This window comes from Cynocephalus volans, chromosome 3, assembly GCF_027409185.1.
Source record: "Cynocephalus volans isolate mCynVol1 chromosome 3, mCynVol1.pri, whole genome shotgun sequence".
NCBI classification, from domain to species: Eukaryota; Metazoa; Chordata; class Mammalia; order Dermoptera; family Cynocephalidae; genus Cynocephalus; species Cynocephalus volans.
Genome location: NC_084462.1, coordinates 55,250,764 through 55,265,403, shown reverse-complemented (window position 1 = coordinate 55,265,403; position 14,640 = coordinate 55,250,764). Strand labels below are relative to the sequence as shown.

At 49.4% G+C, this 14,640-nt stretch overlaps 1 protein-coding gene across 1 annotated transcript; it reads right to left on the bottom strand.

The window, feature by feature from the left end:
• Positions 1 to 2,344: 2,344 nt before the first annotated feature.
• AEN (apoptosis enhancing nuclease) lies at positions 2,345 to 11,596 on the bottom strand. The gene is made up of 4 exons (XM_063091287.1): positions 11,525 to 11,596; positions 6,268 to 6,871; positions 3,654 to 3,854; positions 2,345 to 3,091 (listed from the first exon to the last, which is right to left on the bottom strand). The coding sequence occupies exons 1-4, from the start codon at positions 11,584 to 11,586 to the stop codon at positions 2,855 to 2,857; spliced, it is 1,104 nt and encodes a 367-aa protein (XP_062947357.1). The 5' UTR covers positions 11,587 to 11,596; the 3' UTR covers positions 2,345 to 2,854.
• Between the last annotated feature and the right edge of the window lie 3,044 nt (positions 11,597 to 14,640).

Below are 14,640 nucleotides of genomic sequence, written 5' to 3'. Positions count from 1 at the left end.
TACACTCTTTAGGCTGGCTATTAAAAACCAGGAAATAACAAGTATCAGTGAAGATGTGGAGAAACTGACGCCCTTGTACACTGTTGGTGGGAATGCAAAATAGTACAAACACTGGAAAACAGTATGGTGGTTCCTCAGAAAATTAAACATAGAATTATCATACGATCCAGCAATACCTCTACTGGGTATATATCCAAATAAATTGAAAGCAGAATCTCAAAGACATTTGTACACCCATATTCTCAGCTGCATTATTTATAATAAGAGGGAGAATTAACCCAAATGTCGTCTACTGACAGATGAATGGATAAACAAAGGGGCCTATACAATTATTCAGCCTGAAAAAGATTGACACATTACACCATAGATAAGCCTTGAGGACGTTACGCTAAGTGAAATAAGCCGGTCACAAAGAGACAAATACTGTATGACGCCACATATGAGATATCTAGTCAAATTCATAGAAACAGAAAGTAGAATGGTGGTTGCCAGGGGCTGAGGGAAAAGGGAATGGGGAGTTGTTTAATGGGTACAGCGTTTCCGTTTTGCAAGATGAAAACACTCTGGAGATCAGTTGTACAACAGTAATGTGAATATACTTAACACTACTGAAATGTACACTTAAAAATGATTAAGGTGGTAAAATTTTGTTCCGTGTATTTGACCACAATTAAAAAAATTATTTTAAGTACATAACTTTAGGGGAGAAACAAGTTAAATAAACTTGTGCTCTACCATAAAATAAAAAATAAATTACATACATTCTGTAGCGCTAATATTTTCTTGCCATATCCCAGTGCACCACCTTTCCCCGCAGATCCAATGCATCATCATGAAAGCTGCCCACCTCAAAGGCCAAAGCACCCAGCAAGGCTCGGTGCCCTGACCCTCCCCAATCCCAACAAGCCACCCTCCAGCCCTAGCTGGAGAATTCAGAGAAAGGGCCACTTCACCCACTTTTCCAACTGAGTTTTATTACAGAACAAACGATTTTACAACATAGCTGATGTAAAGCAGTACACTTTCCCGCTGTAACCATCTCCCTCCAACCCACAAACCAAGGAATCAAAGCTACCGCTCAGCTGTGAGTGTGGCGTCAGCTAGACTTCTAAGGAATTTGGAACAAGTCTTGGAGCCAGGCCAGCAGTGGTATATGACTCAGCCAGCTCCCTACTCTGTGCTGACAGGGAGGAAGCCAGTGACCCAACAGAGCCTCAGCTGAAGGGCAGGTTAGTGTGGCTTCAGCGATGTCCCTACCTCCCTGACTCCTGTGCTGTTTTGCTGTGTCATCACCTCCTGCACACAGTGTCAGGATGCTGATGAGAGATAAGATACATGGATAACCCTGAAACTCCAAGCTGTGTTCTCACCCTGGCCTGTGCCCAAGCAAGAACAGTTCTGTTTGGGCCACAGCTGCTCAACCTGAGGGCTCAGTGTTCAGGTGTTATCCTAAAGAGGCTGAGGGCTGGCTGGTTAGCTAAGGTTAGAGTGTGGTGCTGATAACGCGAAGGTCAAGGGTTTGGATCCCCATACTGGCCAGCCACAAAAAAAAGTGCTAAAGAGGTTGAAACCAGTCCTTAAAGAGGAAACAGCAGCTCCCACTGGCCGCGGCTCAGTGTCAGACACTACACTAAGCACTTAACCTACACTAAGCACTTAACGTTTAATTCTCATTACCTGACGAAGTAGGCTATGTCACTATCCCCATTTTACAGATGAGGAAACAGGCTCAAGAGTGAAATCACTCACTTGCCTAAGGTCTCAAAGCTAAGTGGTGAGCAAAGATGGGGCTTAAAGGTCTGTGTGACCTGAGCTCATGGTTACCCAACTACCCCAAAATTGCCCCCCAAGAAACAAGAGCACACTTTTAGAAATTAGGAGAAATCCCAACAGCCACAGTGATTGTCAATGAGCTGAGGGGGCACCAGATGAGGTTCAGGAACACTGTACAGCTGCCAATGCCCTGCCCCAGCCCCATTGGACATGAAGACTCTGCACCCCTAGAGACTGGTGGCCCTTTTCTTAATAAATAAAGGTCAGGCACATTTCTGCACAGGGGCCCGAGAATTTAAACCACTGTCTCCTTTCTCAGGCTTTTGCTTAAGAGAGCTTAGTGCTGGGTGGGCAGGGGGAATCCCTGATTTGTGTCAAAATAAATATACCAATTCTCATCCAAAACTTATCTGGATTTCCCTCCTCCCCAAGTTGTACCTGGAGAGCTCTCAGGTCAAGCAGGTGAAGGGGCCAGCTCTGCATGGAAGTCCAGGTGACAGGCCACAATGGCTGTAGCCAGAGTTCCAGGTCAGAGAGATGAGGAAGAAATGAGTTTTAGAGGACTTCACTATTCAACTTCCAGGCATATTTATTCTGAACCTGGAAATGACTCTGGAGGAAGACATAGGTGGCAGACAGGAACAGAACTTTATCCTAAGTCACTGAGTTAAGGCAGCTCCTGGATATCAATGTCCCCACCAACACCCCCAGAGGGAGATATTAACCCATTTATATAACACAGCATGGTGACCTCAGGAGATCTAGCGGTAAGGAAGGCCAGTGACAGCCTGGGAATATCTGTTGGCACATTCCCTATTCCTGCTGGGCCCCAGATAGTCCACCTGTTATTTCCATGGAGTCTGTAAAGTGCCATTAGCAAAACCACAGGAGTCAGGAGAAAGGACCAATAACAGCTCTGGGGAGACAGAGGGCTGTGCTGTGGACAGGGGCCTCAAGAGGCCAGACATTCCCGACTCCTGCCCCTGGGGCTGGCTGTGTCCTGCTCTGCCCTGTCCCGCTCTCTCCTGGCCTCACCTCCCACTCACCCCACATGGAGGCCTGCCCAAAAGCGCCTCCTCCCTCACTCCCTTCCATCCTGTGGCTCCCCTGTTCTTCTTCTGGTGCCCTGGGGCACGTCCTCAGGCCAGTACTGGTCCTCCATATACTGCTCCATGTCTGTGCTACTGTCGTGCTCTCTGTCCTCAGGGTAGGTCCAGAGGCTGCTGGCCTCCTGCTGTTCCCACTGCACCTGCACCAGCCGGTACAGCTCCATGGCAGTCGTGGCATCTTCCACTGATGAGTGCCCATGCAGACCCACCTGCAGATAAAAGCCAACACATCACACCTGCAGTCCTGGTGAAAGAGGTCTGTCACCCAGGAAGCAAGGCCCACCTCCCAGGCCAAGAACAATTACCCCCAGAGTGGTGGTGCACAGGAAAGAGCTGGAACCTCAGCTGTACCCACAAGCCATCTAACTTCTCTAAATTTGTTGGCCTCAAATATAAGACATGGTAAAAATCACCTGCTTCAAAGGGTTTAAGGTCAGATGAACAAAGAATGTGAAGCACAGTAGGAGCCAGAATTATAGGCTCCCCTGGACCAAAAGCTCCGTGTCCTGTTGGAGGAGATGGGAGAACATCCTGCAAGGATGCAGGGACAGACCTGGAAGAGCATGTGGCAGGAAGGATGTGGCTATCACAATACACACCGGGGAAGAAGGATCGTGGAGAAACACCCAGGGGTTACCGTACAAGTGGGAGACTCGTGCTTTACACAAGGTCCTTGGACTGAGGAAGAATGACAAGGAGGCTGGAGGCACAGCCCATAGCCCACAGCCCTGCCTGTGGTCCTGCACCCTCCCCTGCTAATGCATCACACACCTGGATCTTCTTGTGCAGCAGCTGCAGGGCCAGATCCTTAAGTGAGACCCGGGCCCGGGTGTGGAAGCCGGGCTGGCTGAGGAGATTTGGAACGTAAGTGGTGTCCCGGGTCTGGCTCCGAGGATGGACGTACTTGAGAGCCTGGAAGTCATTGTGCAGTGCATGCCCCACCACCACCTTACCCTTCAGGAGCTTAAGGATCTGTGGGTGGAGAGAGGAGTCAGGAAGGCCCCAGTGTCAGGCCTGCAGGAGACACATCCCGAGACCATGACCCATAGGTGCAGGGATCCCTCTGGAGTGAGGCAGCACCAAGTGGGGAGACCGTGAGCTCCAGTTTACCAAGCTGCCCCAAATCTGGCTCCAGCCCTTCCACTGACTAGAACCTGAGGCACACTTAGGTTCTCTGTGCCTGTAAACAGGGAATGCTACCAACATTCCATGGGGTGCTGTGAGGATGAATAAGTCTTGTAGTTAACAGATACAAGCAACTCTTTGCTGCTGGCACAGGTTCTTCCCTCAGCCTGGAAACTGCCTGCCCACCCGCCCTACCCAACTCTTCCCCAGCTTGTCATGCTGCAGGTCTCAGATTCAATGCCACCACCTCAGGAAGCATTCCCATTGACTGCTCCACCTGTGTTAGGACCCGTTGTTCTCTCCTTCAGGGGAGCTACCACATTTCCTAAGTGCCACCCCTCTCCCCCACTGTAAGCTCCATGAGTGTAGGGACTATATTTGACTTGATCAGTGGTGCTTCAATGAAAGCACATTTACTGATTTATTATTTATTGATCACAGGAGGTGATCAATAAAGACCTGTTGGGTGGAGGCAACAGAACTGTGCCTGGCACTGGTAGCAGCAGCTCTTATTACTACTAAGGGACACAGCCGGCATCTTCAGGATTCCACCGTTGGTCCTTCTGCAAATCAACTCCTCCTTCTCACCCTCCAAAAGTGCTCTTGCTCAGCTCTGGCTGCCTGTACAATGTGCTCCTCTCCTCCCTGCCTGGTGCCCTCCCTCACATCCCAAGGAGGCCATGTCCAAGGCCATGGGCCTGCAACACCCCTCCACGCCCTGTTGACTGGGCTTGGGCTCCCTTTATCACCAGCTGCTGGCCTCTCACAGCCTACCTCTGCTGGCAACATATGTATGGCTATCACTAACCCCAGCTTTCACGGCAGATGGATAAGATACAGTAAGACTTTATGGAAGGGACATGCCACCCCCCATCCCCCAATCAGCCATGAAGTGGGAAGAGACCAAGCACACACCACACTGGCTGAGAGTCTGGGCAGACAAAAAAGTGATCCTGCTCTTGGGACCACCAACCAGGTCAACAAAAGGGACCAAGGAGCTGGAGGGCTCAGCACAGACCTCCCTTCCTGTTGCTTCTATTCCTGATCGGCCTGTTTGATAAATAATCTCCAAATCTTTTCAAAGAAATGCTAAGGCCATGTTACATGAAGATGAGGACACAAGATGATGTATACCAGTATTTCCCAAACTTTCCAAATCCCAATAACCCAGAAACGTTAAAAAGTAGTTCTGTTATAATGCTTGTTTTGAAAATGAAAATTTGTTCCAATGTAATTGATGCAGTAGGACAGAATTTGAGAATAATATGAAGTTCTTTGCTTATATATGATTACATCCCTGAGAAGCACTAAGTGAATGCAGAAATCTGCACGCAGCCGCACTGAGCCCAATGGGAATACACGATATGTGCGCACCTCAAGCCTACCAGCACCTTAGTTTACCTGTGGGATGAGCTGCCCCTGCTGACATCTGTTGTTACCACCTTCTGTTGGGTTTCAGATAATTTTTCTTTGACCACATCACAATAACTCAAGCTGCGACCCTTCTGACACCTGCAAACTTCAGGTCTTTTTCAAGATAAAGTGGCATACTTATTGGTGTATTATGCATTCCTTAACCATTTAACATGTGAAAAACTGTGTTCCATTTTTATCAGGTTCCTATCCTTTTATTTTGGGGGTATCACTGACAAAATCTTTTGAGTGTTGTACCCCTAACCCCATTTCCCTGTAAGCTCTGTGGCTTTTATGGTGCAAGTTTGCTTAGCATAATGTTTAGGAATTCACATGTCATAGTCCTCCTCAAGCTAGAAACCTACTAGGATCAGAATGTCCCAGGAGGGATCTAGAGACAGATCCATATATTGCTAATAAGGCTTTAGGTGTTTCCTGTGGTCAAGTTTTATTTTCCCAACATTTGGGATTTCCTGGTAATTTTTTTCAAAGCACTGAAAAACTAACATAAGGAAATATGCCAAAACATTAACACCAGGTGACAGGACCATAGGCCTTACAAACATGATACTTTTATAACAGAAAACAAAATTTAAAATGTAAGTTGTTTATCACCTTACAGTTGGCACAGCCTTTCCAAAAACACACCCCAGATATCTTTATATGGAAGTAGCATCAGGATTTTTATTTATTCTACTCTATTCTAGAGAAGGAACCTACTATTTGGACAAGTTAAGTGACTTTCCCAAGTTTCTCACCCCCCAACGGTAAAGTGGTGACTCAAACCTGGGGCTGCTCTTCACAGTCCATCACACTGACCCAAACAAGCCCCCAACCCTGCCTTCACCTCTTTCTGGGCCACCTGGAAGGGGATGGCTTTGAGCATGTGCTGCTGAGTGATGCCGCTCCAGCGAGTGCGGTAGTCCACGATGGGCATCTCAGGCCGGATGTACTTGTCGTAGAGGACGTCGCCGTGGTAACTCACCACGGAGCAGCGGGCCAGCTCACTGACCCGCCCTCGGGGTCCCGTGCCTACCATCTCACAGTCGATAGCCACACACTTGCTGGGCAAGGGCCCTGATGCTTCCCTGGGGGTGGGCCTTCTGCAGCACGGGGCCCTGCTGGGTTCAGCCCTTGGACGCTGCCTCCTGCTGCTGGCAGCTGCAGTGCCTGGTGGTGCCTCAGACAGGATAGGCAGCTGGAGGGGTCCTGGCTCTGGGGGCATGCTCAGCAGCCCCTGCTCCTGCAGCAAGGCCTTCTGTGCCATGAATCGCTGGTGCTGTCGGCTCCTCCTCTTGTGCCTTCTCCAAAGCACATCCTTGGCACTGAGGCTGGTAAGGGAAGGGCAAAGGCACTGGGTGGACTCAGGGGCTTCCCTGGGCACCATCCCAGTCAGCTCACTGCTGGGGACAAAGGAAGCCTGGGAAGTGATCTTCCAATGGGGCAGCACTCTGGAGAGAGAACACACAGGCAGGGGACAGGGTGAGGAGCGTGCCAGGCCACCCCGTCCTCCCTCCCTGCAGACTCCATTAAAATCTTGTTCTGGAGCTCAAGGCTCCCAGGTGGAGTTGGGGACCTAGTTTACTAATAACTTCTCTCGGACCGTAAATACCAGGTGTAAATCAACATTGTAAGTACTACATGGAATCACTCAATCTCCCCAACAACCTGAACAAAGCATTCTTATCCTCATTTTACAGGTGAGAAAGTGAAGCACAGAGGTTAAAGAATTTGCCAAATAAGAAAAAGACAAAGGATGACATGAACCCAGCCAGAGTCCATCCTCTCAACTTCAAGCCATAGCTAACCTCCAATACCGTTAGCATCAAAGATTTTCAGAGGTATGATTAGAGGAAAATAAAGGTAAGAGAAACAACGTATGCATACAATCCCATTTTAAAACAAATGCCATTTATAAAGTGTGAAGGTACAGCCCCTCAGCAGAACCTGGAGAAAAAAATTCACAGGAAGCCCACTGTATTAGTCTGTTTCTGTTGCTTATAACAAAATACCTGTATCTGGGTGATTTGTAGAGCAACAATATTTATTCCTTACAGTTCCAGAGGCTGGGAAGTCCAACGTCCAGGGAACACATCTGGTGAGGTGACTCTACAGCAATGCAGGGTGCCACACGGTGATAACGGTAGAGTGGAGAGATAACTCCCCACTCCTTTGAAAGCCTCAGGACCACAACCATGACAACAAACCGGCAATTTATCAATCCATTTACTAGGGCATGGTCCTCACAATCTAATCACCTCTTCAAGGCCCTACCTTTCAACTACAATAGGATTTCCCACCCTCTTAAGACTGTCACAGTGGGGACCAAGCCTTAATGAATTCAGAGGAACATTCAATCTACAGCACCCACAATAGTTATTTAAATGACTTTGGTTCATGAATCACAACAGCATCTACAAATATTTAAAAGCCTGATATGTAGTGTTTGCAGATTTCTGTGCTGCACTCCCACCCCAGCCAACTTCAGGCTCTCATCACTCAATGCTGGGATGAAAAGAGATGCTTTCACAGGAAATGTCTGATACTCATGTGAGTTTGCAAGTCCATGCAATAAAGCCAGCATCTTCCCATACCCGAGCCTCTAGCTTGAAAAACCTCACCTCATTTACTATGCCAAGTCAGTCGGTGTACATTTTTAAGACCAGAAAACCAGAGCTTTGAAGTTGCAGAGCAGGGTTTCACTTGGCTCTTTATTACCTAAACTGCTGAGCTTCAGTTTCCTAGCATGTGAAATGGTCCCACCACCATCCTTCCTTGTGAAGAAAAAAATGTCCCAATATGATGTATGGTGAAATTTGCATATATTATATACAGTAGGGGCTCAATAACTACCTGCTCCCTTACCCTCAAGGAGGGCAAAAAGAGCTGGTAACTAGCTCTTCCCACGCTAGAGCTGCCTACGCCTGGACTCACTGCCCTTTCCCAACTCACAGGCCTTCCCTGGATTCCCTTCCCACTCACATCCCTCCTACCCTTTCAGACTGTTCTGCCGTCATCCAGACGTCCTTCCGGAACAACCCCTTTATACCACTGGGTTGCACAGGCTAATGCCACACTGAGGCTTTCTGGGGTCTCAACTGTGCCAGGTGCTGGGCAGTTACAAAGAAGGATCCTGGACTCCAGGAAGTTTAGTCTCGCCACAGAGGCAGAAATGAAGCAGAAAGTGTGTTAAGGGCTGGATTAGAGGTGCTAGGATGTAAAACAGGCTGGAGGATGACTCCCTGGAGGCTTCCTACAAGAGGTTCAGACTGTGTGAATGCAAGTGGTAACCCTCCAGGTGGAAGGGAAAGGAATCAGCAGCCATGTTAGGGGCGATGGCCCAAAAGAGGAGCAACCCAGGGTAGAGGAAGAGGGGCCCATGGCAGCCTGATGTTGCTGGTGTGTAACGTGTAAAGAGAGTCATGGCTGGCGAAGCTGTTCCTTTTCCCTTCTTACACTTCATCTTCTGCTCCCCACTCTGGTGGCCCTTCCACAAGACACCCTACCCCAAGCTGATGTCCCCACACTGGTCTCTGCTGGTCAAGTGAGTGAGGAAACCCCAGAGGCACCAAAGAAGGTCGCTGAAATATCACGCAGTAGCCCCAACCCAGGACATTAACAGTCTAGTTGAGGAGCAAAGAAATTCACCTCTCTGTGCTCTTATAGCACCATTAAAAAATTTATCATACTCTTCAAAGCCAATAGCTACTGATAGTCTACCTCAGAGCTCTCTGAAGGCAGGGATAGAGGCTTGTTTGTCTCTGTTCCTTTCCAACAGCCAGCCTAAGACCTGGCACAAAGCGGGTCCTCTACAGAAGTGTGGGAAGAGAGCTGAAGCTGGGCCTGCTATTTGCCAGACCATGGAGACTACAGAGATGGCATTGACTGTGTTCTCAGGGAACTCCTAGCTTGCTAGGGAGAAAGACAGATAGTTGGAAAATTACAAGGGTGTGCTCAGGATGGGGTTGATGGGACTAAGGCGAAGGCCACCTGAATTGGCCCAGACAGGTACTGGAACAGGCAGAAACACTGGCTTAGGGAGGGCCTGGAAGTGAAGGGGACACTTTGAAGGGTTTCAGTAAGGTCTGTCAGGAAGCGAAGGGCTTTCAGAAAGAGAAGTTGCAGGCAGAAAGCCCTGGAGGCACAGCATATCATTGAGGGAGGGCAAGGAGTCTGGTGCAGCAAGTGAAAGGCAAGGAGGCAGGGTGGATGAAGAGACAGGTGGGGCAAAGATGGCAAGAGAGCTGTTCCTGAAGGTTGGGGACAAGTTTGGGCTTAATCCAGAGACCAATGGGGAACCACCACCAAAGGGTTTTAGGGAGAGGCTGAAAGTATTGCAACTGCCTTATAGGAAGAGGTCTGGAGAAGATAAGAATCCGAGCAGTAGCAGCAGAGATTAAGGAAAGGGGGAGGTGGAAGGTCAGGTGAAGTGTCAGGTTTGGTGATGCCAGTGTCTGCATGAGGCCAAGGTGAGGCAGGGCAACCTATCCTGACTCATCCACCCTCTGCTTGCATGAGGCAAGGGCGAGGCAGGGTGACCTGTCCTGACTCATCCATCCTCTGCTTGCTGTCTCCTCCCCACAATGCCCCTTCCCTTTAGGAAAGGCTGTAACCAACTTCCTCATATTGACAAGTCACATCTTAGAGCTGGCAAATTCAGAATCTCAGTTTGCCTCAGCCCAGCAATGGGAGAACAAGGCCATCGCTGACCCTGCTAATAACTGACTGCGGAGGCAAGGGAAGCCTGGGAAATGGTCTTCCAACGGGGCAACACCCTGTAGAGAGAACACACAGGCAGCGGACTGGGTGAGGAGTGTGTCAGGCCACCCCATCCTCCCTCCCTGCAGGCTCCACTGGAATCCTGTCCTGGAGATCGAGCTCCAGGCGGAGCCTCTACCCCTATCCTTTCTCTGAGAGGGGCTGAGGGCTTTGCAGGTCAGGAGCTGAGGCCAGGACTAGGGTGAGTGGCTTTCCTGACACTGCTGGCAAGGTTTTAAAGAAGCCAGAAATTAGGTTCTCTGAGGCCTCGTGATTCAAGAGATACAAAAAAGCAGTCCGTTTCCATAAACCCTGACCTTGCTGATATGTCAGAATCAACAATTACCATGGGCACACCTCCTCCACCTTGGGGCCCCAGGTGGAGCTTAGTGAAGCTGAGGAGAAGTTTCGCTCAAATAGCACAACCCTTTCAGCAAGGATAAATACGAATCTCTCTCTCCAGCCTGACCTGGCGCTTCGGGTTGGGGTCCCTGGCCTCAGGTAAGGGCCCAAGTAGCTGCGTCCACGGAGCAAAGGCCCCCAAAGTGCCTGACACTAAATAGCTAGATGACCTGGGGTAAGTCTATTTCTTCAAGGGCCGGCCCGTGGCTCACTTGGGAGAGCGTGGTGCTGACAACACCAAGTCAAGGGTTAAGATCCCCTTACCGGTCATCTTTAAAAAAAAAACAAACAAATTATTCCTTCAGCATAAACGAAGGGCTTTGAATTAGGTTAGGGCTTCCCAAAAGCAGTTAATTAGCAGAACCAAGACTTTTGTTTAAAAGGCCGATTTTCGGGCCCACCCCCACACCGTCTTAACTGCCATTTGGGGGAACGGAGCCTGAGAAGCTGTGCTGTAAAAAAAAGAGCGCGCGACCCCAACCCCAAAGCCATGATTATGATAATCGCCCAAACTTGGGAAAACCTGCTCGGATAAGGTCCCCTGAGCTACAAACGTTCACGATATTAAAAAAAAAAAAAAAAAAAAAGTCCGAAGAAAGCCCCGCGCCCGCCCCGCTCGCTGGCGCTCTCGGCGGCGTGACGCGTGGGTGGCCCGGCCTTACCCGGACGGACTCGGGCGTGGGTCGCTTACTGGCCGCGGCTGCCGGCCGAGTCCCATCGCCCAGCGCCGCCCCCTCAGGCCCCAGACCCCCGAGCAAGGTAGGGACAGAGGCGGCGCCCCGTGCCGGCCTGCACACCTGCCTGCCCGAAGAGTCCGGTCGGCCGAGTCCAGGCATTCCCCGCCCACAGGCCGAGCGGACACAACATGCGGCGTCCCACGGCCCGGGACACCCCGCGCCAGCCCGCCCGACCCCGCCGCCCCGGAGTAGGAGCCCCGAGCTCACCTGTAGCAACGCTTGTCTCTTCCGGCCTGCACGTGGCGTCCAGACAGTCCGCAGCTCCACATGCCCGGGCAAGCCCGGCTCCGGCTAACCGCCTATTGGCTCGCTGGATCGCAGCGTCCGCCTAAGGCCTCTTCTGATTGGCCGAGTCCGCTCGCTGTGGGTGGGCGTGCCAGAGCAGAAGGGGAGGGACTCCTGAAAGGGCGTGTCTTGTGCCCCAAGCCGGCCAACTGGCGGGAAATTTTAAAGAGAGGGGAGGGGAGCATGGCTTCCTCGCGTCTCCGCCGGGCTCCCATCTGTGTTCCCCAATCCACCACTCTCCCTGGGTCGGGATGCAAGCTCCTATGAACTTTCGAATCACCAAAGGCCGAATGACTTACAGAGTACTTTCAGAACTGCCGAATGGGAACAGTAGTCCCTACTACTAGCCCCTGCCTCCCGGGTATTCTAGGTATTCACTAAAACATACATGGGGAATACACACGGTGGGCACTTAAAGTTTTTTAAAGTCAGATTTGTGCCTTTGGCCCTACTTTTTCATTTATTTTTTTTTTTGCAATACTTTACTTATAAATATTAAGTTCCTACTGTGGGCTCTGCATGGATTACGCAGATAATATACAATCCCTGACCTGGAGTTGCTCATGGTCTGGCAGGATAGCGAGGTTAACAGACAATTCAGTGCAATGTGAATAATAACAAGAACAATAATATGCAGTTCACGTTTATTGTGTGACCACTAACGATGGACCAGGCAATATACGCATTTAACAAGCACAAGGACCCTATGAGGTATGTACTATCAGATATGTTTTACAGTTAAGGAAACCGACACAAAGAAATTAAGAAGAAACACCTAGGGTCCAAATGAAACAGAGTAAGGCTAGGCCTGTGAACCAAACTGACTCCATTTTCCCTGCGGAGGACAATTTTATTTTTCCACTCCTCAGTCATGAGACCCCCAGGGCAAATGATTACCCCATGGGCTGCCCTGACAAAATAGAGTGAGATAAGAGAGGAGACAGATATTTACTGAGTTGCAAAACACCTCCCCAAGGCTTATTTACTATAATTGTAAAAGTTACAGATTAACCTTAAGACCCCTTTAGGAATTCCCACCTGTGCACAAAGCATCAAGGTGACTGCTACAGTGAACCTGCTGGGGTGACAATGATGAATACCACTGCCATTTTGGACCTACTGAGCATGCACCCATGATGCAACCAGGAAGAACAGAATGGACTATCTCTGGCGATGCTGGCCTGTACCCCTAACTCCTTTCCCTATAAAAGACTCTGAACAGCTCCCCTCGGGGGGCTAGCTTTACTGCTGCTACCCCCCCTTATGCATAAGTCTATGTCCTCTTTTAATAAAGCGTTGCTTGCTTTAGTGTTGGGTACATTGTCCATTTCTATGACTTTGGAATCCGAGAGCCTAATTTAATCACTGGCAAAAATTGGAAAGTTTTGGGCACCAAAGAAGACTCTAGCTGCAAGAGGCAAGTGGCCACTAGGACTATTTTGCTCCCGTGTCTCTGCTGCTGGTAGATCTCTCCTGGGAGTCCCTGGCCTAAATTCTGACAAGGCAATGCTTTATTCTCTTTACCTTTCTCTGATTTTCTCAGCCCTCTTCTGCTGTTTGGTTGGATTGTATCCACTACTATGTAGGTGCACCCTGGAGGGCTCCCCGCTATGCTTTGTTTTTCTGATTTAAATCTAGTCGGTGCTTTTCTTCTTTATGCTGAAAACAGTGGGGAGAACCGCTTTTATCAATTACTGTTAATGGAATAGTTTGCTCCCCCCCGCATTGGGACTAGGCTAAACTGGACCCGACTGCTCCTCTTTTCTCTTTGTTTGTTTGCTTGGTTAGACATTTAGTTGAGTACAGGTAATCTGAATAAACATTCCAATCCTGGCATCAACTTTTGGACTTTCAGGTCATGTGTTTAATGCGAGAGGGCAAGGTGAGCCTGGCCTGTCGGTAACACAAACACAGACCCTAACCTAAGCAGTCTGACTCTTCTTAGTTTCCATTTTGCAAGCAGGAGTGGCATTGCCAAGGTACCCAGAAGGCCAGGGGTACATGTGTTAGTCTAAGAGCTATTTCTGATACAGATTTGAGAATGCAGACCCCTGAAGGCTTTGGAGAGTTGAAGAGGTTTAAGCCAGACATGGTTCACCAAGGGATTTGCATTTTGGTAAGTGAAAGACAGTGAGCCAAGATGCCGGGTACAGTTCAAGCTTTATTAAAGAAAGAAATCTGCTGGGCTGTGCTCAGAGTGGCACAGGGCCCATGGCTGCCCTGAAAATGGTGGACAGCACCAGGTGTGGGGGTGGTAGAGCTTACATAGTGCACCAAGGGCTGGCTGATACCATCAAGGAGGGTCATTATGCTAATGTGGATCAGGGTGGAGAACTGCGTCTTTGCAGAAGCAAAAGAGGTTTCTGATTAAGTCAGGAGGCCTCTCGTAAAGGGAAAGGGGGAGGGGAGGGGAGGAGGTGGGCGGCGCCATTTTGTACTTGGGCTTGTCTAAAGGGGCGCTGGTTATGTTGCAGATCTATTATTACCACCTTTTAAGTATAGGAAAAAGAGAAAAAGGGTGGAGGTCGCATTCTTCTGAAGCTACTTCCTGCTGGAGATGGGCGAAGACATGGAAAAAATAAAAGATTTAGGTGGTGGGGTAGTGGTTTCGTGTGGGGAGGCTGTATTCCTCCAGGGAAGGGTCGCTGATTTTGAGGGGCTGATATCCTCCTCGCAGGGACAATTTGGTGACCTTTTGGTTGGTGAAGGCCTGCATACATTCCTGCAAGAAATTAGAGAAACACCAAAAGAGACAGGGACCAAAAAGTAGGATGAGTCCCAGCACAGTTAGGGGTCCTAGTAGGGGCATAAGCCAGGGTATCCAAGGGTTTAGTGAAATGGTTTAAGTTGTATTGGATCACCCTCGACTCATTTATTTAATAATAGCATTCCTTCCCCAAGAAGAGGCAGGTGCCTTCCTTCTTGGCTGTAAGGAAGTAAAGGGCCTGATGGTTCTGTAAAGCAGCTGTAGACTGTCGCAAGTGAGGTGACCTGTCACTGGAGGGAGGAGATGCTGTATATGCTTAGTTCTTCTGAGA

Coding starts and splice junctions, on each gene's coding strand:
- AEN (XM_063091287.1), bottom strand. CDS start 11,586: ATGTGGAGCTGCGGACTGTCTGGACGCCACGTGCAGGCCGGAAGAGAC. Junction 3,855..6,267: donor TCCAGGTGGCCCAGAAAGAG/GTGAAGGCAGGG, acceptor CTCCACCCACAG/ATCCTTAAGCTCCTGAAGGG. Junction 3,092..3,653: donor TGCTGCACAAGAAGATCCAG/GTGTGTGATGCA, acceptor TTTTATCTGCAG/GTGGGTCTGCATGGGCACTC.